General features: G+C 40.9%; 1 protein-coding gene across 9 annotated transcripts in view; it reads right to left on the bottom strand.

The window, feature by feature from the left end:
• Nucleotides 1–27,785, bottom strand: part of ARHGAP26 (Rho GTPase activating protein 26) — a 536,050-nt gene that overhangs the window by 323,535 nt on the left and 184,730 nt on the right. For all 9 annotated transcript variants that reach the window (XM_049873956.1, XM_049873958.1, XM_049873960.1 and 6 more), the window contains exon 11: nt 14,974–15,052. In XM_049873956.1, the coding sequence (XP_049729913.1) occupies nt 14,974–15,052 (79 nt within the window). The remainder of the gene's footprint in view (nt 1–14,973; nt 15,053–27,785) is intronic.

The raw sequence follows: 27,785 nt of genomic DNA, 5'->3' as shown, positions 1-27,785 counted from the left end.
GACGTGATATATATCTAAAAATCTCTGGAATTCACTGTTAATTGGAGAGGTAACTTTTATTGAACTGATGTGAGACATATGTATTATCTCCTCTACTTTGTTAAGTACTATTACCTCCCCATTTTACAGTTAGATAAACTAAGGCTTAGAGAAATTAGGTAAATTGCCCAAGGTGCCATAACAGAATCAGGATTCAAACTCACACTATCTGATTCCAAAGCCCATGCATTTAAACCTTTTGCTCCTGCAATGGGGGCCCTGGTAGCACAATGGTTAAGCATTTGGCTGCTAACCAAAAGGTCAGCAGTTTGAATCCACCAGCTGCTCCTTGGAAACCCTATAGGGCAGTTCTACTCTGTTCTATATGGCTGCTATGAGTCAGGATCGACTCAATGGCAATAAGTTTGGTTAGGTTTTTTGGCTCCTGCAATGGAGTGAACTAAGATAACAGAAATCCACTCACATACAGAATGAAACCCATTTTGTGGAATTATAATGAGTTACTTTTGCCATGTTCTCTGTTGTACCTCATCATTGCAGATGTGTGTATGCATGCACATGTATGCATACCTACACACACCCACACGGTTTTTTTGGGGGGGTGTCTATTTTTAACTTTCTAAATAAAGGACTGAAGTAAAGGAACACCTCAGGAGATAGGCGGCTAAGATTGATCCTTACTTATCATCTCAGCCTTTTCAGCATGGCAGCAATCAGCATGCTGTGTGGTCTTGGCTGGGGATGCAGTAAACAACAACAAAGTCGAGATCCTTGCCTTTGTGGATTTCTATTTATAGTGGCCTGATAATGACCAGAACCCAAGACATTCAACATGGAAGCGAACTAACGAACTCAGTTGTAGACCAGATAACAGAATCCCACTTAATTCATTACCTCCAGGCTAATTCAATAGTAACAAGTGCTAATTATCTTTCGTAGCACTCAACTAAGCATCATATGTAGAATATTAAAGATAGGAAGGACACAATCCATCCTTGCCCTCAATAAGCTGCCGTCTTCCTGGGATGACAATGCATGGAGACATGAACTAGGTGGATAAACAGTAAGAACTATATATATAGTTCTCAGCAAGGTAGTTCCAAGGGAGAAAATAAAAAAGTATTTCAATGGTGGGCATTAAAAAAAAAACCAAAAACATTTCCATTTACCCCAAGAACGCTGATGATTACCTCAGTCCGGCTTTGATAAAGCTCTTTTTAGATTTATGGTGAAAACAAAAGTAATTAGCAATGATTAATTACAAGACAGCATATTTCTAACCTGAGGAATTCCAGCTTAGTTTCTTGGTTCTCTCCACCTTCTCTTTTTTGCTCTTAAAAGTAAAGTGGTAAAAAGTGGGTTGGGGTGAGAGCAGTCCGAAGGGGAGCCTCACTTTTTTAGGCATTGGATCAAGACCACACAGCATGTGGATACAAGGGCAGCTGGCTAGGGCTAGCCAGGCCATGTTCCTTCTGTTCTGCCTTTGGCTGTAACCATTAGACCGCACGTCTGCGCTATTTCCTAGATGAGCAAAAGGGAAAATTTTTAAGCCAGGCTAGAAAATGGTTTTGCTTTTAGGATGTGTTTATTTGTCCTGGTGTTTTCTTCCAGAGTCATAGGGAATATCCTCCTGATTTGACCCCAGTTCAGCAAACCCAATGATAATTTTTCAAAAATGCTTATCTTGTTTCACGCCTCACCACAAAACAAAAAGTCTAATTCACAGACTTCCTATTACTCAAAATGCCTCCACGTCCTTCCGTCAACATGTTATTCTAAATGCCACCCTTGATTTGATCACTAGCAAATATACAACTTTCTGGCTTTCAAGGTATAAGCGAAAGTTGCAGAAATGGGCGTAAGAGCCCGTTCAGTTATTCTTCAAATGAATAAAGTCGCTCTAAAAAGATCCTTCTCTTATCGACTGTCTTTCCCACAGAGAAAAAAAAACTAATCCAACCATAATCGCCATTCCCACAAATCAATGTCATAATATCTGGCAGAGAGAGGTCCAACGGTAATTGGGGCTGCTGCTAGAGGTGGCAGGTCACACTATGGAATGTCTATTAAGATCATATTATGGCCTCAGTGTCTTTACACCAACAACTACAATACAGATAATTAACAGAGTAAACTGCACAAGGAAGAATATGCAATTTGAGTCTAGGGAGTAGAAGACAAAATGTTCAAAGAAACAGGTACAGTATAAGGAAGTCTATAAACTTGAGAGTAAATGTAACATAGCAGAGAGCTGTTGGAAGAAGAATAAGAGAAACACAATTGATTTAATGGTGGACAGGTATGAACTATCACCTAGACAGAGGGAGGATATTGACAATATTCCCCAAATGCATGCCAAGATGGGAACAGACATAAGATACTGTCCGACAGGAGATCTCAACTATCTGGACATTTGTTGGTGGTAATATACTGTTAAAAAGCCAAGCCTCTACCTGTCCCAGATTTTTTAAAAACTAAGGAGATGTAACAACTAAATATAATATGTGATCCTACATTGGACCCTGAACCAGAAAAAAGGTAATAGTGGGGCAACTGGCCAAAGTTGAGGTCTATAAAATAGATAATAGTATTGCATCAATGTTCATTTTCTGGGTGGAAAATTCACTGTGATGTTAACCTTTGGGGAATCCAGGTGAACGGTATTCCAGAATTCTTTGTACTATTTTTGCAACATCTTATAAGTCTGAAATGATTTCAAAATAAAAAGTTGAAAAATATAAAAGAAGAGTGAATGCACATCCTGATACCCATAACCAGAGGCTCTGATACATTCCTGACTTGTCAGAATGTTATTCCTCCCAGAGGAACTCTTAAATCAGCCTTAATTCTAATTCCAACGAGGAACTAACTGGTGATAGAAACTTTCAGTTACAAATACCTCAAAACATATTTGACAACAGTTAACCTCGGCCACAAAAACAGGGGAAGGAATGTCTAGAAAATACAAAACTGTGCACAGAATTAACAAAACAGGGAGGCAAGAGAGCAATGAATTTCCTCTGGAAGAGGTACAGAGAGAGAAAAGCATGTTCCTTCTCTTTCTGAGATGAAAGCCACAGGTACCCGTTACCATCGAGTCAATTCCGACTGACGGCAACCTCTCGGCTTTCAGAGTAGAACTGGACTCAATCAGGTTTTCATTGGCTGCTGGGTGGCTCAAATGGTTAAGCACTCAACTACTAGCTGGGTAGCAGTTCAAGCCCACCCAGAGGTGCCTCAGAAGAAAGGCCTGGCGATCTGCTTCTGAAAGGTCACAGCCTTGAAACCCCTGTGGAGCAGTTCTACTCTGTACAGGTGGGGTTGTTACGAATTGGAATCGACTCAATGGCAACTAACAACAACATCATGAACTTGGACGGTGGAAAACAGTTCACATTTACTTTCGTTAATATTTAACGAAAATTTAGGATTTCCTACAAATATGAATATGGTCAACAACTACAGTGGCAATAGCAGTACCTGTGACTTTGTCACCAATAGAAACAACAGATATTTCCATATATCATTAGCGTTGTTAGAGATGACCTGAAATATCATTTTTACTCATCATTACTACAAAATTACAGGACTTACCAGGTCTGCCATTATATCTTATTATTTAATGTGGTAATAAAAAAGCTGTGGGGTATAACTGTGGGGTATTAACTTTACCAGAAGAATTTGGTCTTTGTCCCCTATTCCTGGGAGGTAATTTCTAAACACTTGGAATTTCCTCAGTGGTTGGGGTCTTTGTTATTTATAGAGGGACTCCAGACCATACCTACCTAAAAGGTTCTGCTAATGAGGTAACTATTGGGTAGGAGGTAGCCAGGCCAGAAAGAACCACATGATACAGCCTGACCTCGGGGCAGGGGGTTGGAGGCTGAGTTCAACCATGTGGGCAATGATCCAATCAATCATGCTACATAAAGAAACCCTCACTAAAAAAATCTGGACACAAGCTCAGAGAGCTTCCTGGATGGTGAAAGACATCAGTGCTTGGGATGGCTCTGGAGGAATGTCCTTCTCATCAGTCTTCCTCTGGACTAGGAGCTTCCCTACACAGGAACCCCAGGTCCAAAAACATGCTCTGCTCCCAGCACTGCTTTCTTGATGGTATGAGGTCTCCCCTGACTCTCTCTGCTGGCTTCTCTTTTATATCCCAAAAGAAACCAGCTCAAGACACAAGCCAATTCCATAGATTGTATCCTGCCTCATCAACACAACTGCCACCCATCCGCCCTTATTAACATCACAGAGGCAGGATTTATAACACATAGGGAAGTCACATCAGATGACAAAATGGTGGGCAAATACACAATATCCGGAATCATGGCCCAGCCAAATTGATACACACATTTTTGGGGGATACAGTTCAATCCATGACAGCTGACCTAGGTTTGGTGGTCAGGGTCAGAGGAAGCACTGTATTTGCAGTTGGTGTCAGAGAGGATATTTAAAGTTAAGAGTTAGTTCTAGAGTTAGAGTTGGCTCAGAAAAGACAAATTGAGAGACACGCAACATAGATGCATGTATTTATTACATCACAGATGTTTTCACTATTTTGGTAACTATTTCTATATACTTTTTTCCTTTGTAAACCACATACAGTAAAACCTGCAAAAGCCAGAACCTATGTTAAAGACCCAACCTGTCAGAGAAGAAAAACGCAAACATTTTTCACTAATAGATAGCAAAAGATAAGTGGTAAGAATGCACCCTATCAAAGGTAGAAAACTTGGGAAGACATCAAGTTCCAGCTCTCAAAGGTTCCAATGTATTTTATCTTTTTTATCTTATGCATTTAAAAACATTTTCTTAGCAAGTTTATAGGCTTCACCTGATTCTTAAAGGGACTTATGGCACAAAATAAATTAAAGATCTTTTAAATTCTGATACAATTAGGGAGATATGTATCTAAATGAATAAATCAAGGAACTCAAATAACTTCAAATCTACCCACAAAGTTTTAGGTAATGTAGGCCACCCAAATCCCTTTTTAAAAAAACCCTTCAGCCATCTTCAGTCTTTCTCTTTACTTTTGACTCTGTTCATTCAACAAATATTTGTTGAATGCTTTACTCTGTGCCAGTGTGCTAGGCAATGGAGAAAGGGCAGCAAACAAAATTTCCCTTCCTCTGGCCCCTCTTCATCTTGGTATCTCCAGTGTCCATTACAGTGTCAATCTAAAATGTCTGCTGAATGTTGAAAGAAGAATGTCTAAGAATACCTAAGATCTGAATAAGTGCCACCAGCATGTTATGGAAGTCATAAGGTTCAAGCAAAAATATTATATGAAAATTTCCATTGCTTGGTAAATTTTCATCAATTCTTCGACATAAAACAATTTCCCCTGACCTCCTTCTCTTTGCTCCCACCTTATAGCTCAGGTAGCTCAAGTAAATATTCTCTAATTTTTATGTTTTCATGAAGGACACCTAACCAAAGGGAAAAAGGACAGAAATGAATATTATTAAATTTCTTTTAAGACTTGAGCCCTTTGGGGAGATATATAACATGGTACCTGTGATGAATTCCACCTATATAAAAACACATCCATGGGTGAAAGATAAAGCTTGCAAGTGACCTCTTGGTCCAGTAAGTGAAAAAGACACACAAACAAAATGATGTGGAGGTATAATCCAATTTCCAAGCAGTTTGGGATTGGGTGGGGGTGGCGAATAGGGCAATAAAAAGCAAATTTGGGACTTTACTTTCAGACTCATCATCAGTTCACACCATGGATATTATAAAGAGAGCTTCCACAAAATGGGCAGAGCTGTCTTTCCAATCCATCGCTCCATTTGGAAAGAAGAGAGGCCTCCGTGATCACACTGCAACTTACCGATTTTACCCCACACCTGCTTAACCACCCATATTCTTTCGATCACTTATTTTACCAAGGAAAGAAAACTTAAGTACCAGAAGTAGACTAGTAAGCTGAGCTTAGCAAACAGCTGGGATTATGAACTGTTAGGCCTGGGCTACATTAGAGCAAAAGAGGCTAAAGATTGCTTCATGCTACTCAACTCATATCCTGAATGATTAGACTGATTACTGAATGAAATCACATTTTCCATACTAGTAAAAGCAGACTGTGCCCTTATTCCTGTGAACCAGGGCAAGGTGACTTTAAATAAACTGCTCAGCTGAGTCAAGTAGTTTTGAAACAGAGTTAAAAGAGAACCCAGGCATCCCAGGATCTGCCCTTCTTCTCCAGAAAGACAAATAGTAAGGATAACTTTTAAGGAGCATTTCACTGTATACAAGCATTGTGCTAAACACTTTACATATATGCTGATCCATACAAAACAGTCTTATAAGGTGGAGGCAACTATTACTATTGGCCCCATTTTTCAGGTGAGGAGACATGCTCAGAGAGTTTAAGTCTTTTGCCCGTGTTAGAGCGCTAATAAGTGGTGGGGGTGGATTTAAACTCGGGCTGCCTGAGCCCATGTTCTTAACCACCGTAACATCCTGCTTCCGATTCTGGAATCTCATCTTAATTAACAGTAATCAATCTTACTTTTTCCTTTGAAATACTCCAACAGCTCACTTTTTTCAATCATCAGATTAGGAACCACAGCATATGATGCCAACTGCCCGCTTAATCTATGAGTTCTCACAGGGCTAAGGGGCTAGAGCTTGGGTGAGAGAAGGCCACATTTTGCTCCATCACAAAGTCTTCAAGGCCTGAAATGGAAGATTTCTTAAAAACGGAGGTGAGGAGAAAGAAGCAAAATGGTCCTTTACTAGAAGAGTGGTTTTGCCTTAGTCTCCCCCTTCTTTTCCTTTATTCCATTACAGTAGCCACAGCAGAGTAGCTCTGCTTACAAGTGAAGATAGATAACATCATTCAGCTCTGGCTTCCTAATAATTCAGCTGTGTGTGTGTGTGTGTGTGTGCATGTGCGTGTGTGTGTGTGTGCATGTGCGTGTGTGTGTGCGTGTGCGCGCGTGCTCTGCTATAAAAACAGCACAGAGCTGGAAGCTAGGAGATCTGTGCTATCTACCCAAGATCAACCACTGACCAGCCTTTATGGGCAGTGTTCCCTGTTCCATAAAGAACAGTGTGATATCGGCCTAGGTGTGGGCTTCTTTCTGCTCCACCGCTATGAGGTTGAACCATATGAAATTGCCACTATCTGACCACTTCTGATCTACAAAAAGTGGCAATTCCGTGTTTCACCCTAATATATGCATTACACACAATCTTGGACACTATACCACCTGTTTCTTATCTTCTTAGTCTAATTCCACATAATTCTGGACTCTGCTAACCTTCAAACTTTCTGGCTGTCAAGTATTCAAGTACTGGCTCAAAGTGGAGAATTTTTAATTTAACTAAAGAGTTCTTGGAATGGGAAGCAGGATTAATACCTCTAAAATAAGAGGTAATATAAGCAATTTCAGACAGACACCACCATCACAGCCAAGGGAATACACGTGAGTGTAGTTTAAAGAGAATGATCCAAACTCTGGGGTTGCAGATCACCTAAGGAGTTCCACTGATTTGCTGAGACATCCTTTCAAAGAAGAGGGATAACAAATACTTCTGATTGGGTGTGTATGCGGTGGCAATGATGGTAGGCTGGTAGTGATTCTGACCCATCTGCGTTTAGCAAACATGCTTACCAGTAATATGCAAACAGAAAAGGACAGAAAGCTTTGGTTATCAGGAACTGGCAAAAGGAAATCTGCTGTTCTCTAAAATTTCCCTGAGCTGTGGTATTTATGCAGCTTGACCTAAGGTCTCTGTGTCCAATTTAGTAGTCCAATTTAGCATGGGAAGTCATCTGTTCCCAAGCCTTAAGCAATGGCCACAGAAGATTAACACGAAAGCTTTAATAATGACTATCTCTTTGTCAACCCAGATTCAACATAAAGTGAAGGAAATACAGAGGAATCATTTCAAAACTGTCTGACTAGCTGGCTTGTTGTTTAAAAAATAAAAATAAAAAAGTTATAGACTCACAGGAAATTGCAAAAAAGGTAGAGAGAGTCCTATGGGCCCTTTACCCAGCTTCCCCCACTGATACTCTCTTTTCTAACCATAATACAATATCAGCACCAGAAAATAACCATTATACATACTGCTAACTAAACTACAGACCTTGTTCAGGTTTCAATGGTTTTTACAAGCACTCAGTGATATGTGTGTGTGTACACATATGTCTATACAATTATATTCCAAGTACAGATTCATTTAACCAATACCACAAATCGAGATACATCTGTTCCATCACCACAAAGGAACCTCCTCAGGTTACCTCTTTATAGCTGCAGTCCCCCACCCCACCCACACTGTCCCTATCCCCTGGCAACTACTAATCTGTTCTCCATTTCTATAACTTTGCCATGTCAAGAATGCTATAAAATGACAGTATGTATTATCCAGCCATTTGTGATGGGCTTTTTTCGCTCAGCATAATGCCTCCTGAGATTCATCCAGCTGCTGAGTACCTCAATAGTTCATTTATCCCTACTACTGACCAGGATTCCATTGTATGAATGTACCACAGTATGTTTAACCATCCACCCATTGAAGACTTGGACTGTTTACAATTTGGGGCTATTATGAATAAAGCTGCTTCAAACATTGTTCTATAAATTTCCACGTGAATGTAAGTTTTCATTTCTCTGGAATAACTGCCCAAGAACATTTGCTGGGTCATACGGTTAAGCGCAGGTTTAGTTTTATTAGAAACTGCCAAGAGATTTTCCCAAGTGGCTGTATTATTTCACATTCCCATCAGCAGTGTTTAAGACATCCAGTTTCTCTCCATCCTTGTCAACATTTAGTATTACCACCTTTTTTTTTTTAAGCCATTCTGATAGGTATGTGGTGATACCTTATTACAGTTTTAGTTTGCATTTTCTTATAATGGCTAATGGTGTTGACACCTTTTCATGTGTTCATTTGTCATCTGTATACTCTCTTTGGTGAACTTCCTCTTTATGTCTTTTGCCCATTTTCTAATTGGATTGTCTTTTTTTTTTTTTTTAACTGTTGAGTTTTAAGAGTTCTTTATATATTCTAGGTGCAATTTCTTGTCAGACATATGCTTTGCAAATATCTTCTTGTAGCTTATCTTTTCATTCTCTTCACAGGGTCTGTAGCAGAGCAAAAGTTTCTAATTTTGACGAAGAACAATTAATCCCTCTATTATTTTATGGATTATGCTTTCGGTGTCATGTCTAAAACTCTCCACCTAGCAGCTGTGGGTCCTGGAGATTTCCGCTTATGTGTTCTCGTAAAAGTTGTATAGTTTTACGTTTCACATTTAAATCTATGATCCATTTTGAATTCATAATTATATAAGATATGAGGTTTAAATCGAGGTTCATGTCCTGCCTATGGATGTCCATTATTCTAGTACCATATGTTGGAGGCTATCCGTCCTTCCTCCAATGAATAGTTTTTATACCTTTGTCAAAAACCAACTGGGTGTATTTCTGTGTGTCTACTCTGGATTATTTATTCTGTTTCATTGATCTCTATATCTATCCCTCTGTTAATACTATAGCTTGATTACTTTAGCTATAAAGGAAGTCTTAAAACTAGGTAGAGTGGTTCTTTCTAGTTTATTGTTCTTTTTCAAAATTGTTTTAGCTATTCTAGTTTTGCCTTTCCATGCAGATTTTAGAATAAGCTTGTCTACGGCGCAGTTCTGCCCTGTCCTATAGGGTCGCTATGAGTCGGAATCGACTCGACGGCACTGGGTTGTATGTATAAAAAGTCTGGGATTTTAATAGGAATTGCATTAAACCTACAGATCAATTTAGGGAGGATTGACATCTTTACTATTTTGAGTCTGAGCATGGTACATATCTTGATTTATTAGATCTTGCTTGATTTCATCCGTTTTATAATTTTCCACATATACGTTCTGTATATGTTTAATTAGATGGATATGTATTTCACGGGGGAGGAGGAGCAACTGTAAATGGTGTTATGTTTTTAATTTTACTTACCACGTGTTTGTGGTTAGTATACAGAAATAGGATTGACGCTTTCGTGTGTTTGTCCTGTATCCTGTGACCCTACCGTAGTCCATGACCTTGCTAAACTTATTAATTCTAGGAGGTGTGTGTGTGTGTGTGTGTGTGTGTGTGCGCGCGCGTGCACAAGCGTGTATGTGTATTCCTTGGGATTTTCTACACAGTCAATCATGTCACCTGTAAATCCTTCCATCTGTACAGCTTTTATTTTCTTTTCTTGCCCCACTGCACTGGCAGGACTTAGAGTACTCTACCAAGTAAAAGTGATGAGACTGAATGCCCTTGCCTATTCCCAGTCTAAGAGGAAGGCATTCAAGTCTTTCACCATTAAGTATGATGTTAGCTGTAAAGTTGTTGTTATTTAACTTTTAGCCAACTCTCAAACAGCAAGCTCTCTGAATATAAAATTTAATGGAATATAGATCGCAGAGTATGGAGAATCTGTTTCATTTTGGGCCCACCTACTGCCTACTCCCCTTCATCACATAATGAGGTTTTGATTTACCCTCAGTCAATCTTTCCCCAGCATTTATGCAGTTCTAGTGCAGTGGACGGAGCCCTGGTGGTACAGTGGTTAAGAACTTGGCTGCTAACCAAAAGGTTGGGAGTTCAAATCCACCAGCTGCTTCTGGGAAACCCTATGAGGCAGTTCTACTCTGTCCTATAAGGTCACTATGAGTCGTAAATAGAATTGACAGCAATGAGTTTGAGTTTTAATGAGTGCAGTGGGCAGGTGAGTCAGGTCTGGTTAATTCATTTATTCCATCCTCTTGCCAAGTATTTAGACCAGCAAAATTCAAGTATGGGATTTCTTTAGAATTATTACACTAAAGCTCTCTTTCCACTAGACTTCTAGATCAGGGGCCAACAGTCAACAAACTATGGCCCTTGAGCCAAATCCGAGCTGCTGCTTCTTTTTGTAAATAAAGTTTTATTGAAAAACACCCACACTTTTTCACTTATATATTGTCCACAGCTGCTTTTGAAGGACAATAATAAAGCTGAATACTTGCAACAGAGACCATATGGCCTGTAATACCTAAAATACTATCTAGTCCTTTACAGAAAAAGTGTGCTGACCGTTGTTCTTGACAATAAGATGTTTAAGTTTGGGGCAGTTAGTAAACATCTCGCCACTACATGGAAAGAACTTGTTAGAAAATGAAGTCCACACAAAAGACCACACTATATATTATTTAAGCTTCCAGATTCACATATGCCTGAAGCTACTACTGTTGTTGCTGTTATTAGCTGCTATCGAGCTGGCCCCTGACATATGACAATCCCATTCACAACGGGATCAGACTGCTGTGATCCATAGGTTTTTCACTGGCTGATTTTCAAAAATAGATGGCCAAGTCTTTTGTTCTAGTCCAACGTAGTCTGAAAGCTTCAGTGAAACTTGCTCAGCATCACAGCAACACATAAGCCTGCACTGACAGACGGCAGCGGCTGTACTTGAGGTGCACTGCCCAGGGACTGAACCCAGCTCTCTTGCACTGAAGGTGAAAATTTTACCCGTCCTGGAACCTACTATACCCCGGGATTTTCAGTTATATAAGCCAATAATTCCAACTTTCTTCTAGGCAAGTTTGAACTGGGCTTTCTTCCATTGAATTAAAAGAGCTCAAATTCACTACATTAGAAAAAATCCACAATGCTCATTGTAGGAACACCACTCTAATTCCTTCCTCCATTAAATGACCATCAGTACCATAAGGACATGTAACTTTCCTTTACCCTACAATACGATTTTGTGCTAAAAACCATCAGTTATATTACATTTAACTAAAAGGTGGCAAAATCAACTAATTTGGGCTTCATTTAGACTCTTTCTTAACCAACTATGCTAAGGTGTTACTGAGCAATGAAATAACAAAAGGACAGAAATCAAAATGATTCCCCCTCCAAAAACAGAAATCCAATTCTGGATAAGTAATCACAGAACGATTGAGATGTAAGTATAAAAACAAAAGACAGGAGCCACCATACCAGAAATAAAGGAAACACTCTAATATCAAACAGGAAAAGAGGTTTCTGCACCCTTACCAAACCCAAAACTCTCAAGGGAATAAGATTTAACTAATTAGGGAGACAGTGATTAAAATTGGGGCTGCTCATTGTCTACTGGGCATATATCTGTAGGAATGTTCCCTAGAGGCTCCTAGCAAAGGCAGGTGAAATGAAGCCTAACATTCCCGTCAATTATGCAGCCTTCATTTGTCTGTATTCATATCTTTAGGAAACTAAAAAGCACGTGGAGGTGTGGTTTTCCATGTAAGCTATCTGTTCCTGTGGGGAAATAATTTTAGATTATGTTTAGAAACAAAATTATTTTGTGTTTAAATTTTTTTAATGTGTATATTGTGGAGCAAGATGTTTCTTTCAATAGCACGCTTCCCACCTGCAGAGGCCAGATGTTAATCCACAGGAAAACTTAAGTGGTTAGTAAGGTGACCAATTATGTATGCACAGAGAATATACGGGGGGTGGGGGAAGAGTGGTGAAGCTTACGATGGAGTTGGTGAAGCAGTTATATAACGCCAGCTCATGGGGGGAAAAAAGGCTGTAATGGGGTTTTTACAAGCCAAGAATAGTAATGCTGTGACACGATTTTTTTTTTTCCTGGGTATTTCCTCCCCTACAATTTGAACAATCATTCAAGAAAGTAAGAGACAGTATTGTAAAGATGAACTGAGTGAGAATTCTTAGATGGCACCTTGACATTTTATCTCTACTAAAGATAAAAACCACATATAGCTACAGCTACACATGGATTCAAATTCTAGTTTGCCACTATGGTAGAGACTGCCAACCATGCACAGTATCCTTTCCTTCCTTCTTCTTTGAAGTAATAAAATGCCCAGAGTATGGGCCAGGCTATGGCTGCTATGTACAGCCTAAACCTCTTATCATCCTTTGCAGATAGATATGATCATACAGTTATGTTTGGGCCAACAGAATGTGTTTACAAGTGATATGTGCACCTTATGGGATCTTCAAAATTTTTTTTTTTTTTCCTGAACTCTTTCATTTCCATTATCTAGCAGGAAAATGGCAATGACTGCAGCAACCTTGGGAGCCATGGGTTGAAGATGCCAGAATCACCCTGCTGGCAGTGACTACTCACTTCTGGGCTCTGGAAGAAAAATAAACTATCTTATTTAAGTCACTGCACTTTGTGATCTCTTTGTTATAGCAACCTAGCCTGTTAATACAGTCACTTGTTTTTTTTCTGTGCAACCTGGAGCAAGCTATTTAATCTAAGCCTCAGTTTCCTTATCTATAAAATGGAATCGTAACACTTTTTACATACACACTTTTTTGCAAGGTACTAAAAGGAATAAATGAGGTCACAGATGTAATGTGTCCAATTCAGTGCCGGACTTACAGTAAAGTGCCCAATTAAGGGTAGACGGTACTAGAAAAGATGAAGGACTACTCAGGAGCTGCTTTCAAAGACCTCCGATGTCAAGCAGCTATTGTGTTCACAAGCCCTATAGTTAGAAATGTGTATCTGCTTTTGAAAGAGTTTCTATCAATAACAATGACTTCAAACAAAATCAGGGCTGTCTTTTATTTTACCAGGAGAAGAATTAAGATTAAACAATGTTTTATTAGTTTAGCACACTGCCTAAATCTTTAAATATCTGCTTAAATCTTACTTTATACTCTTTATATTGTATTATTAAGTGTTGTGCAAACCCTTGTTGTTGCTGGGTGCAGCTGAGTTGATTCAGACTCATAGTGATCCCATTTGACAGAGGAGAACTGCCCCATATGGTTTTCTTGGCTGTAATCTTTATGCAAGTAGATGACCAGGTCTTTGTACCATGAAGCTGCTGGGTGGGCTAGAACCGCTGACCTTTTGGTTAGCAGCCAAGCGCTTAACCGTTGCACCCCCAGTACTCACCAGTTATTTGTTTATGCTCAGCTGACTGAATTAAGGGTAGAGGGAACTAGAAAAGATGAAGGACTTTATCTTAATGAAAATGTTAATGGAAAAAAAAATTGCTGAGTAGGAAAGCATATTAGCTGATATTGCCAGGATCACCTCACAAGGGTAGGTTGAGAAAGAGACACACAAATAAACTAGAATCATCTATCCTGGATACCCAGCTTGCCACACAGAGTTCTGTTGTCAATGGAGGATATGGCCTGCTTTCTCTTCTGCATATGTTCCCTCTTTGGATAGTGCCTTTCCAAGTGTTATTAACTGGCCCACTGACATACTGGTTTCTTTTCTAGCTTTTATTACTGAGACAGAGTGAGAGTGTACTCTTCAGACATCTGTAACCTTGAGATCTGCTTAACAGTGGAATCTATCTCTTTAGCACCAAGGCAATAGGACTATTCTGACTCTACGGACTTCCCCAGGGCACTTATGTGGGCTTGCCATGTCACCCAGATGCAGAAAAACCCTGAGATTATATCAGAGGCCAGCAGCTTAAAAGAGGGCCAAGGATCACATGACCAGGCTCTTCTTAGGGACCTAGGGTGATACAACTGCCTTGACAAAAGGGGAATTCTGGTGTAGTGCCGTGCAGAATGCAGTCCCTGGGTAGTGCAAACTGTTAAAGTGCTTGGCTGCTAACTGAAAGGTTGGAGGTTTGAGTTCACCCAGAGGTGCCTCAGAAGAAGGGCCTGGCAATATACTTCTAAAAAATCGGTCTGAAGACTCTATGGAGCACAGTTCTATTCTGACACACATGGGGTCAACTCAACACTAACTGGTTTGGTGGTTTTATCATGCAGAGCCCATGCCTTAGGACTGAGAGGCCAAAGCTCAGGAACCATATCCAACTAGAAGCAAATATAAATATTCACAAATATAGGAAGATAAAACTAGCTATTGTACATTGCTCTTGAGAATCCAAGGCTTTAGGGCAACAGTAAAAAATCATTTCACTAAAGAAGCAACAAACAGCTCAGGACCTTTTTTCTTGTTCTGCTTCCCGGAATTGTTACTTACAGGTTCCCGGCCATCCATGGCTTCCATCCAGAGCCTCCGGTCCTCTTCCGACAATGCCTGCATGGTGATAACCCCTGGCCTGCAGAGACAGAAGGAGCATGGATGTGAACTCGGTGCCACAGGTAGAGAGATACTGGCAAAGGTGAACCTTACGAGAAACAGCCACTCAACAAGAGTGAGAGGTTGGTTGCTGGGGTTAACAACACAAGGAGAGGCACAACACTCAGCTTCTCTAAGCCACCTTCGAGTCTCACCTCACCAAACCCCTCTCAATAAAGTATCCCTCTGCTCTACAGTTAAGGGAGACGGATGAGCATGATTTCCCTAGACCTTGTTCATTCCTTGAAATTTTTCCATTTCCATTCCCCAAAACGCTTAACAGGGTGCTCTATTCACAGGAGAAGTGCAATAAACATTTACTGAAGTGAATGGAATCGTTGAACTCAAGATAAAAAGAGGGCTTTGGAATTAGATAGAGGTGGGGGTTACACAACATCGTGAACGCACTAAATGCCACTGAATCGTTCACTGGAAAACAGTTAATTTTATGAATTTCACCTCAATAAAAAAGAAATTTTTTTTTTAATAAAAAGAGAGGACTACATTCAAACTGGAGGGATTCCTATCTCCCAATAGCTAGTTCAATGCTTCCAAACTGCTTTTGACATGGAAGGGTTTTACGGAGGTAACTGGCTTTGTAATTCTGATTAAGAGAGACTGTGCGTATATGTGTCTGTGTGTATATGAATTATATAAAAAAAGAAAAAACCAAACCTGTTGCCATCAAGTCAATTCCAACTCATAGCGAACCTATAGGATAGAGAAGAGCTGCCCCGTAGGACTTTCAAGGAGCGCCTGGTGGATTCGAACAGCTAGCCTTTTGGTTAGCAGCTGAAGCTCTTAACCACTGTGCCACCAGGGTACACACAAACAACATGTATATATTTTTTAAATGAATGCTTACCATGGCAGGTGCTAGGTGCTTTACCTGCATTAATTCTTTTTGCTCTCTGACTGAACTCTGCTTGCTAGTTAAAACTGAGTACAAACCCTCCAGAAAGTATATACACAATATCAAATATTTCCCAAGTTCCCATTACAGATGGCACTCCACAGGGGACAGGCTTGTGCCACAAAATGACCTTGAGAGAAGGGCTACAAGCCCTCTGTGCTCATTAAAGCAGGGTCCCCTGCTGGACCTCAGAGAGGTCATAAACCACCTCCCTTTGCTCCCTAAATGTATATGCGTTTTTCTGTAGAAACAGTGCAAACTGCCCATGAGATTCTCAAAGAGAACTGCAACCCTCAAAAGGTTAAGAATTGCTGATTTCGAACCACATCTTTAAAATCTGAGAAAGTCCAAAAGGGAGGAAGAGGCCCACTGAGCCAGAACTGAAGTCCAATGATCTTCTAAGTCCACAAGTACCATTAATGATCAGACAGCAGCACAGTACTGACACAGCTTGACAACACCCTGAGTAGCACAAGCCTGGCCCCCTACACACCCACACCTGTTAATTCTGACCCCTGACAATCAACCACTGCTCCTGGCTTATGTCCACAGTTCTAATGAGGATACTAATCTTACTATGTTTACCACATTTTAAAAACCACATTGGCTTTTGTTTTCACTGATCATCCCTCGACACGGCCTAATAGCTTTCAAAGACGCCCATGTGTAAGTGCAGGGGGGATAGAGAGATGGGCATCGGGGCAGGGTGTGAAAGCAGGAGGATGTGAACAAGTGGGTGTGTGTGCGTAAGAGAGAGAGAAAGAGAAACTGATTGATTACAACTAATTGGTTGTGTTCTAACTAGCCTTGGACCAGTCAGATAGCTTTTCTGAGCTTCAGGGTCTTAAAGGTAAAATGGGAGATGGAATGAGGCTTTCCTCTTGAGAAAAACAAAGGTGCATGTATGTGAGTATGGGGCGTGGGGGGTGTAGGTGTGTGTGAGTGAGTGTGCGTATGTGCGTGGATGGGGCAGGTGGACAGGTGAGCGGGTTGAGGATGAGAGACAGGTGGTGGGAGGGGCACTGGTTCCCAAGGAGACTGTCATTCCTGTGAAGGCCATAATGGATACTGGCACCGTGATGCAAAGATGACTCAGAAGACACAGTGACTCTTCTCTCCACCGGCACCTGCCAGGGCCCTCCCCTTCCTGAAAATTCTCACTCTCAGACCCAACTGCCCATTTCCCACCATCTGCCATTCAGTGTGCCAGGCTCATTGGGTGTCCGCAGACCTTGCTGGCAGCTGCAGCTCCACAGAGCTGACCCTGTGGCCTGGGGGCACAGTGTATTGATTCTGCCCTTCCACCTTTCGGAGAGCCAAGCACAAAGTTTTAACAACTTTGAAATAAAACAATTCTACGAAGCTACCATCCAGTGTAGAACTCTCAATTCCTTGAACCTGGATCTTCGAGTGACGCTCTAAGTGCTATACCTGGACCTCCTGATTCAGAATCAGTCATTCCCTTAAAACAGAGATTCCCAGCCCAAACCCTTCCTACTGGATCTGAACCTCTGGGCTGGGCCTGAGAACTTGGATTCTAACCAACTCCCCAGGTGATCTTGATGTACAGTTAAGTCTGAGGCCCACTGCCACAGGCCGCCCATTCCATCCCCACCCTTTTCCTTCCTGCTCCCCCTGCACTGGAGAGCAAAGACACCCTCTTTGACACTGGGGTCAAGTACCAATGTGTCTACAGTTTATTTCCTGCTAAGTGTTCACCAACAAAAAAGTGAGACCACAATAGTTGCCTAGCATACCAACATCTCAGGGACTTGTAGATATCACTTCAACTTCATGGCGCACAGTGTGAAATTTCCACCTAGAGCCACAAAGGAGAGGTTCAGATAAATTCAGAGGCTGTGCAGGGTGCGCCACTTGGCTTTGGTAGCCAGGAAAGTCAACAGGGTTTGTTTTTATTTCACAAAGAAATATCAAAATACAAGTTCTTTTCCATGTGTGTTTTCTTCTCTTTCTTTTTTTTGGTGGGGGGGAGAATAGAGAAAAAACTGAGTAAATTGGATTTAACACACATAGTTCTAATCCTATCACCAATTACATAATTTCTTTCAGTCTCATGTATGTGCATCTGGATTATAAGACTATCCTTTCTAAATATTTAGAAAATATTAATTCAGTTCCAAGTTTCTTTTCCTTCATTACATTTTAAACCACTATTACACAAATCTCTTACTTCTGTTTGAATTTCCTAGAACCGAGGTAAAAGGGCTAACTTTCTTTACTTTGGAATCAAGAAATAATTTTTCTTCTACATGTACACCCCTGATGTCCCTACTGACTTGACTACCATTCAGCAGAACACAAGCAAAATTCCCAACAACCCTATACTTTTCACTGCCAGTCTTTAGAAGACAGCACACTAACACCCTCCTGAACGGACAGCATTAAAAAGGCCAACAATACCAAGTATTGACAAGAAAGTAGAACAACTAGAACTTTCATACATTGATGCTGGGAAAAGAAATTTGTAAAACCACTTTGAAAATATCAACTAAGGTCAAATGTACAATTGCTCTACGACCTTGCAATTCTACCTCTAAGCATACAAGAGAAATGAGTGGAAATGTACACCAAAAAACACAGATGAAAATGCTCATAGCAGTTTTCTTATAATAGCCAAACCAAACCAAAAACCAAACTCATTGCCGTCGAGTTGATTCCAGCTCATAGCGACCCTATAGGACAGAATAGAATTGCCTCGTAGGGTTTCCAAGGCTGTAATCTTTACAGACCACCACTCGTCTGAAGCACTCACTGCTGAAGATCAAAGACTACTATAGATAACACCTTAACATAATGAAAACAAAAGCCCTCACAACTGGACCAATAAGCAACAACATGATAAAAAGACTGAAGTTGTCAAGGATTTCATTTTACTTGGATCCATAATCAATGCCCGTGGATGCAATAGTCAAGAAATCAAACAACATATTGCATTGGCAAAATCTGCTGCAAAAGACCTCTTTAAGGTGTTAAAAAGCAAAGATATCACCTTGAGGACTAAACTGCGCCTGACCCAAGCCATGGTATTTTCAACTGCCTCATATGCATGCAAAAGCTGGGCAATGAATAAGGAAGATGCAAGAAGAACCAATGCCTTTGAATTATGGTGTTGGCAAAGAATACTGAATATACCATGGACTTCCAAAAGAGCAAACAAATCTGTCTTGAAAGAAGTACAGTCAGAATGCTCCTTAGAAGTGAGGACGGTGAGACTACGTCTCAGAAATCTTGGACACACTATCAGGAGGGATCAGTTCCTGGAGAAGGGCATCATGCTTGGTAGACGGTGAGCAAAAAAAGAGGGAGACCCTCAATGAGCTGGACTGACACGGTGGCTGCAACAACGGGCTCAAACATAGAAACGCTCTGAGGATAGCGCAGGACCGGGCAATGTTTCATTGGTTTACATAGGGTCGGTATGTGTCAGAACCAACTCGACGGCACCTAACAACAACAATTTTACAGAAGCAGACTGCCACGTCTTCCTCCCATGGAACAGCTGGTGGGTGCATCGCCAGCCTTTCAGTTAGCAGCTGAGTGCTTAACCACTGTACAACCAGGTCTTCTAAATAGCCAAGCACTGGGGGAAAAAACTAAATATCCATGAGTTAAGAGAATAGATGAAAAAATTTTAAATTTATACATAAAGTATATATTTAAAAATGGAAAATTACACAAAATTTTCTTTTAAATAACCTATTACTACTACACACAGCATGAATGAATTGCATAATAGATATAAGGATGAGGGAAGGAAGTCAGACACAAAAGACTACAAGCTGTAATCTCTTTCATGTGAAGTTCAAAGTCAGGCAAAAATCATCTACAGTAAAATAAGTCAGATAGTGCTTTTGTCTCGGGAAGGGGATATGAACACTGACTGGGAGGGACATGAAGGAACCTTCTAGTGTGACAGAAATGTTCTAAATCTTGATCTGCGTGGTTACTCTGTGTGTGTGTGTGTGTGCGCATCCATGCAGGCACACACATGCAAAGTCATCAAGATACAGAACTAAAATTTGTGCATCTTACTATGATGACACCTCAATACAAAACAAAAATAGCCAAGAAATATGACATCTCAGCAATAACTTAGGCTTACTAGTTATCCCGACTCTAGTGCTTCCTAGCTGTATCACCCTGGTGGGCAAGTAAGTGAACAATTCTACGCCATGGTGCCGTCTTCTATAAAATGCAGATAATAGGAATTCTTACCGCATGAAGTTGTTGTGAGGGTTAAATGAGATGTGTGTTAAGTGTCTGGCACACAGTAAATGCTCCAAAATTAGTCACTACCCCAGAGGCGGAAGGGGAAACAGGATGGCAGGTATGGGATAGTGTCAAAATTATAGAGGGAGAAAGGGATATATGTACCATTTAAAGAGGAAAAGCAACAACCCACCGGTGCTTCTGATATGTATGACCTCATCCCCAACACTCGCACATGCAGCACTGGAAATCATGCCTTTAAATACGAAGCAAGCCGGGGGAGGGCTGAGGGGACACGCAGGCTCTGACCTCATTGCCATTTCCTTTCTCTTCCTGAGTAAAGCATCACAGCAGCCTACTTCCCCCTTTTGGAATTAATGATCAATAACTGATAAGAACAGAGAAACGGTCTTTAGCAAACCCTAGCAAAATCTTCAAAGGCACTCCCTCTGTCCACCAGATAAGAGAAAGAGTAAATGACTTAAAATCCTTTCTAGAGCTCAGTCCTAAGATTCTACTTGAAATATCGCACTTCCTTTTCACTCTGAATAAGTCCTTGGTTAGAGCTATATCTGGATCAGCTCGGGAAGCATGTACAAGATCTGCAGTTTTCTCTAAGCTGGCACCGCTGCCTCTCATGCTACAGGAGTGATACAAGACACGGTTATTCATCCATCACAGGGCAAGCTACCCACCACCACATCTTCTCCAACGCTTGTCCCCAAAAGGGCCCACAGGAAGCAACACATCTTTTAGCAACACATCCAAGAGCCTGGGCCCACTGATGTCAGTCAGCTCACGGCCTTCCTACCAGCCAGGAGCAAGCAGGAGCACAACCAGCCCTGATTCCAAGGTTGCTGGAAATTAGAGTAGCTTTCCTACTCTAATCTTTTTCCTGAATCTGAGTCAACAAGAGTGATCTCAGTGGTTTGGCAATTTACCCACTTCCTATTGGACAAGGAAATGCTATTACTACCTCCACCCCACTGAAACAAACACACTTAGAATCTAACAGCACTGTTCTTCCTAAATCAACCTCCAAAAACCTAGGGTTTACTCATTCATAACAGCATAAATCTTCTGTTGACAAGAGTCCCCTCCCCAGTCTCTGTCCACATTACTGTATGTTTAAGGGTCAAATTCAGAGCAAAAGAAAGACCGTGGCACCTGTGGAAGCATTCTCACAGCCTGAGTCTGACACCTGGCCCACTATGCTTATATAATATAGAGGGTCATGATGAAGGCTTGAAGAGTGGGCTGCCATCCATGGATGAAAAGAGTGTTGCAAGAGCCACAGACAGGAAATGTCACGTGGCTTTTTGGTTCTAATGTGCCACTGGAAGAAATAAGTCCTAACAGTTTCTGGGGAATTACAAGGGTTCAAAGGCTCAGTAGGTCTTCATTTACAAAACCATACCTAAGAGCTTCATTTACACAATATGGCCAAGAACAGTCTTGGAGAATGAGATCTTGTCCATGCCTGTCTATGAGACTCAAATATCTATCAACACAAGGCACGTAAGCAAAATGAATAAAACTGGATAAGAAATTCTTCACTGTCCCAGGAAAGATAAGATTGGTCTCATTTTCCTTGAAACGTGCAGCTGTCTGTCTTTTCTTTTTGCACTTTTGCTTCTTGATAAAGACGTCTGTTGTTGTTAGTTCCTGTCGTGACCCCAAGTGTGTGGAGTAGAACTGCACTCAACAGGGATTCTAACGCTGTGACCTCTTGGAAGCAGATCACTTACTTCTGAGCAGGCCTTACTTCTGAGCAGGCCTTACTTCTGAGGTACCTCTGGGTGGATTTGAACCACCAACCTTTCGGTTAGTAGTCCAGCACTTAACCATCTGCACCACCCACAGACTCCTGACATAGAAACAAAGTATTTCCCCTTATGGGAAAAACAACAGTGCAACAGTACAGCAAGGTGACAGCTGTCACCTGTCGTCATGGTGGGGACTGTGGCAGAGTGGAGAGCACATGCGTCCCCTAAGGGGGCATCTGCCACTCAGCTTGACCAAAAGCCACACATGGGAAGTTAGGATCAGCCTTTACAATGTCCCGATTTTAAAACGTTACCCTCAAACCAAAACAAACATGTCTATGGATCACTAGATCTGCAACTTCTGGTGTCTGTCTGTTCTCCCCTGCCTCTCTCTACCTAAGCCCTGCCCCAGGTTGTCATGGTACGTCATAAAGCCATCTCATGTATTGGGGGCAATGGTGCCTGTATTTTTAATTCACCTGATGGGCAAACTCAGCAAAACATCTTCAGCCCATCCGCAAAGGATGAACTTGAGCTACTGTGCTCTTTCTTCCAACGCTCAGGACTCAGAGTCACAAAGAAGGCAGCAATAATCTACTACAGTGAAACCTGTGAAAGCTGGAACTCGACAGGACTGCCTTGGTTTTCCAGGTCTCACAAGTTTTCTGCCTTTAACAGGATGCAGTCATCAGTTTTCTGCAGCTCTTTTTTTAGTGGAAAATATTTGAGTTTTCCTTCTCTGACAGGTTTTTTGCCTTACACAGGTTCCAGCTTTCACAGGTTTTACTGTATTTGGGGACAGGAAGTTATGAATGTTCTGAGATAATGAACCACTAAAGATCCTTGTGCACTGCAGATTTTCGTCCATGAGAATTCATAACACACTGTGATAATCTGGGTGGGGTATATGCCATCGTACAGAGCGTTGCTACGAGATGGAATCAACTCAGTGACATACAATTATATAAATATACACAAACCAAACTGAATTAAACCCACTGTTGTCAAGTCTATTCTGACTCATAAAGACCTATAGAGTTCCCAAGGCTGTAAATCTCTACAGAAGCAGACTGCCACATCTCTCCCCCACTGAGCAGTGGTGGGTCTGAACCACCAACCTTTTAGCAGCCAAGCGCTCAGAGCTGTGTGTATATATACACACACGTATATATAATAATTCATATTTAATATAATTCTGATATACTAAAAAAAAAAAAAAAACCTGTTGCCGTCGAGTTGATTTCAACTCAAAGCGGCCCTATAGGACAGGGTAGAACTGCCCCATAGAGTTTCCAAGGAGCGCCTGGTGGATTTCAACTGCCAACCCTTTGGTTAGCAGCTGTAGCTCTTAGTCACTACACCACCAGGGTTTCCACTTATAATAGAGAAGGATAATCTATTATTGACCTTGTTCCAAAAGCTCTTAGTCACTACACCACCAGGGTTTCCACTTATAATAGAGAAGGATAATCTATTATTGACCTTGTTCCAAAGGTTTACCTAGTCACAAATACCACCTCTTCCATGGATCTCAATGCTATTAACAAAAATGTGAAAGTGAGAAACAGACACCACAAGTTGCAAACTGGCAGCCCACAAACTGCAGCTAAGACTTACTACTGTTTACTGTGTGCCAAGCGCTGTGCTAAGGACTTAACCTGCATTCTCATTTATTCTTCACAATAATTCTATGAAGTAGGTACTATCATAATACCCCTTTTTAAAAGTGAAAAAAACTGAAACTGAGAGAAATTAATTGCACAACGTCACACTGCTAGTAAGTGGCAAAGCCTCAACTTGGAACCTGGTGGGCCTGACTCTAAAGCAAAAACCACACGTTAACCATAATGCTGCACTGCCCCCGTGTACATGCAGGGTATGTGCCCTGAGGCCCGGAGATGGGCTCCCACGGGGAGGGAGGGGACTTTCTGTCTTTCTCTCTATCACACACATACACGCACACACACACACACACATATTAAGACACGCACCCTAAGAAGTTTTTAGAAGTAAGCTTCTAATCAATTATTTAGAAAAGAACTGATCATAATGAATGAAGGAATCATAACCTATTGAAGCATGCAGCACAGACTCCTTGGGAGGAAAGGTCCTAAAGTAATTAGGACCCTATTGTTACCGTCGTTAGGTGCTGTCCGTTAGTTCCGACTCATAGCAACCATATGATAACATGTCCTCCTCCTGATAACCCCTCCAAAGTACATGAGATGAAGTCTCGCCATTCTCACTTTTAAGGGGCACTCTGGCTGTACTTAGGACAATAGCAAGTTTAATAGCCTCAAGAGTAAGTACTGCCAAACACATTAGATAATTTCTTAAATTTTCATTTTTAAAGAGACTGAAGTCATAAAATATCAGGAAGCCCAGACAAAGAAATCTTTGGCACATTAAATTAATGGCCCTTAAATGTAACAAATATTGACTGAGTACCTAGTATGTGCCAGCCATGATGCTAAACACCAGAGACATTACAAAAAAAAAAAAAAGGTTGCCATCAAGTTGATTCCAACTCATATCAACCCTATAGGACAGAGTAGAACTGCTCCAGAGTTCCAAGGAGCAGCTGGTGGATTCAAACTACTGACCTTTTGGTTAGCAGCCGTAGCTCTTAACCACTGTGACACCAGTGCTCCACCAGGGACACAGGGCATAGGAGTAAACAAATTTAACACACTGTACCAAGAGAAAACATTATTGATTGTTACTATTGCTGATAACAAACTGTGGAAAAAAAAACTTTTTTAACCCAAGAAATAGTCCACTCATTTGTCAATTTTTTTCATTTCTACTATTTAATCTCAAAATGAACAGGAATCTGTACAAGGGGGTGATTACCAGTTGAATTGTTCCTGCTCTTCAGATTTATGTAATAGTAAAATTTTGGTTTCTATTTTAAAAAATCAAACTCATTTTATATTTAGAAACTGGCAATCTACTGGTATACTCAATCAATAAAACCTCAATTTCACTGTGATGACTTCAGAGTAGAAATACGGCTGCCTGAGTCACTCTCCTATAAAATCCATTAACCACCACGCCCCATTCTCCTTAAACCAGAGTCAAACAGCTAACAAACACTCTCACATTTAGTTAAAAAATAAAAAACCAAAACCAAAATAGCTCGGGGATAAGTTCGAAAAACATAAATTCTAAAGATTCAATATACTTCCCAACAAAAGGATCAGCCGCTTGTTTTACAGAACGGCCAAGAGGCAATTCAGAAAGTACAATACTTCCCCCACCCGAGGCCATGGAAATCCAAGCACTAGAACACCCTCTGAGGAAGGAAAATGCTATTTCCTCTCTGAAATGGCAACGGCATTGAGACCAGCACTCTAATCCAACCGGCAGGAAGGCAAAATCAAATATTATTTCAAACAAGGGGTGAGAAAGGGAGGGGAGGTGAAGCTAGCAACCAGGAAAAAATGGATTCATCTGATAAAGACGCGCTGCACCGCGAGGGGAAAGTAGGACTGCCTGGCTCTTGGCACCCACTGGTCGGTCGGCCAGGGTTGTTCCTCATCTACATCCTCTACCGTCCTCAGGTGAAACAGCCATCCCTGGAACAAAGAGCCTGACACCTCAGAAAGCAAAGTAAAATGTAACGTTTAAACGGAGGCCTGATTAACCGAGTGTACTTGATTCTGCAGGAAAGTGGGTATAAAACAATCCATCATGAAGGAGTGGAAGAAAAGAATTTCTAGAGAAAGAATGAGTCCCTTTAGAATACTTTTCCTCCAAGGGGTAATATTCACATGACAATTTCTTCTAAGGAAAGCGCACACACGTACACACATATACACACACCACTGATTCCTAACAGCCAGGGTAGAAAGGGCAGCTTTTTTCCACTGAACCCTCGAACAGTCACTAATACAGATACAAAACTGCCATCTAGAGGGTGAACACTGAAACAAAGTCTGTTACATAAGATGATCCTTTTTGGGAAACACACAGACACACAAACACATGCATGCACACACACCACATACCGAGGTAGAGATAACAGCATTATTTTTATTTAAAATTAGTATGGTTTCCTTTTGAGTCCGTAAATTGGAAGGTAGGGGCACAAAACTTTTTTCTTTCATAGGAAACATGTATACATAAAAGGTCATCACGTGTATAGTTCGAAAATGGACTCTGCTCCTAGCAGCCCCTTTACACATACGCCCTTACTACACTTGAATTCACACTCACTTACAGCTGGCTGAAAAGTCTTGACACTGTAGGAAAAGGAATGTCACCAAGACCAAAAAAGAAACAAACCAACCCCACCAGAGCTAAATGTTCATCGTAAAAAAAAGAATGAATAAATAAGTAAATAAAACACCAGAGCTAAACGTTCACCATAAGAACAATGAAGTCCCAGGTTTTAGGGTATAAGAAAGTGCGAAGGCACAACGTTTTCAGATACAGAACTGCATCAGAGAGGAACAGTATCACATTCCATCTTCAAAACAATTCTGCAAAAGTTGATAGGATTGTCCCCCTCCTGCTGCTGAGGTTAACTCACTCACCCAGAGTCACGCAGCTAATAAGGGGCAGGTCCCAAATTCAAATCTGGAGTTTCCTCGACCCCTCACCAGCAACATGTAGCCGTGTCATGGATTGAATTACGTCCCCCCAAAATATCTGCCAACTTGGCTAGGTCACGATTCCGTTGTATGATTATGATTGTCTACTATTTTATCTTCTGATGTGGTTCCCCTAAGTGCTGTAAATCCTATCACTATGATGTAATAAAATGGATTAGCGGCAGTTAGATTGATGAAGTCTACAAGATTAGACAGTGTCTTAACCCAATCTTTTTTGAGGTATAAAAGAGAGATAGCGAGCAGAGAGACACGGGGACCTCATACCACCAAGAAAGCAGCACTGGAAGCAGAGTGAGTCCTTTGGACCTGAGGTACCTGCACTGAGATGCTCCTAGACCAAGGGTGGATGGATGCATCACAAGGACCTTTCTCCAGAGCCGACAGAGAGAGAAAGCCTACCCCTGGAGCTGATGCCCTGAATTTGGACTTGTAGCCTGCTCGACTCTGAGAGAATAAACCTCTCTGTTAAAGCCATCTACTTGTGGTATTTCTGTTACAGCAGCACTTGATGTCTAAGACAATAAAAAAAAAAAAAAAAAAAGACAAGCCGGTATAAAAACAAACTTGAAATGGAGGTGGTGGTGACTGATTAGGGGGTTCTGGCAATTTTTTGTTTTTTCCCCCACCCCAGGTTTGCTATAAATCTTTCCAACCTTCAACGTTCTTACTTTAACCTGGGCTTTTTTTTTTTTCTTACCCAAACACAACTAGAGATTATCCATTTACTTGTTGAAGTTTTAGTTTAAATAGCAACTAACTTGGTTGAGCTTCTCTAGTATCTTACACAATATAGTTCACCAGGGTTCCCAGGGAAAGAAAAAATAATTTCAAAATTGCATCACCATAATAAACAAAACTGAAAAACCACATGCACATAATACCATATTGAAAGCTGTATAAAATTGTGCTATTTCGCCTCTGAATACAAATCAATTGAGATAGGCAGTTAGAATTGAACAGAGACATATAAATCCTATCTAATTAAACAACCAGACAACCAATACAAATAAAAGCTTATATACTGCAAAAATACACAATATTTGGAAGGAAGAACAGAGTTGATAGCAGGTATGACACACTAGGTTGGGACTGGTTCAGAGGAAAGCTATCTTCCTTTATCTATTATGGAAAGCTTACAAAAGAAGGACTCCAGAAATGGTTTGAAAGAAAAATCAGATGAGAACTTTT

The sequence above is a fragment of the Elephas maximus genome, chromosome 2 (genome assembly GCF_024166365.1).
Source record: "Elephas maximus indicus isolate mEleMax1 chromosome 2, mEleMax1 primary haplotype, whole genome shotgun sequence".
NCBI classification, from domain to species: Eukaryota; Metazoa; Chordata; class Mammalia; order Proboscidea; family Elephantidae; genus Elephas; species Elephas maximus.
Note: the sequence above shows the minus strand (reverse complement) of the source record. Positions and strands in the feature narration are given on the sequence as shown.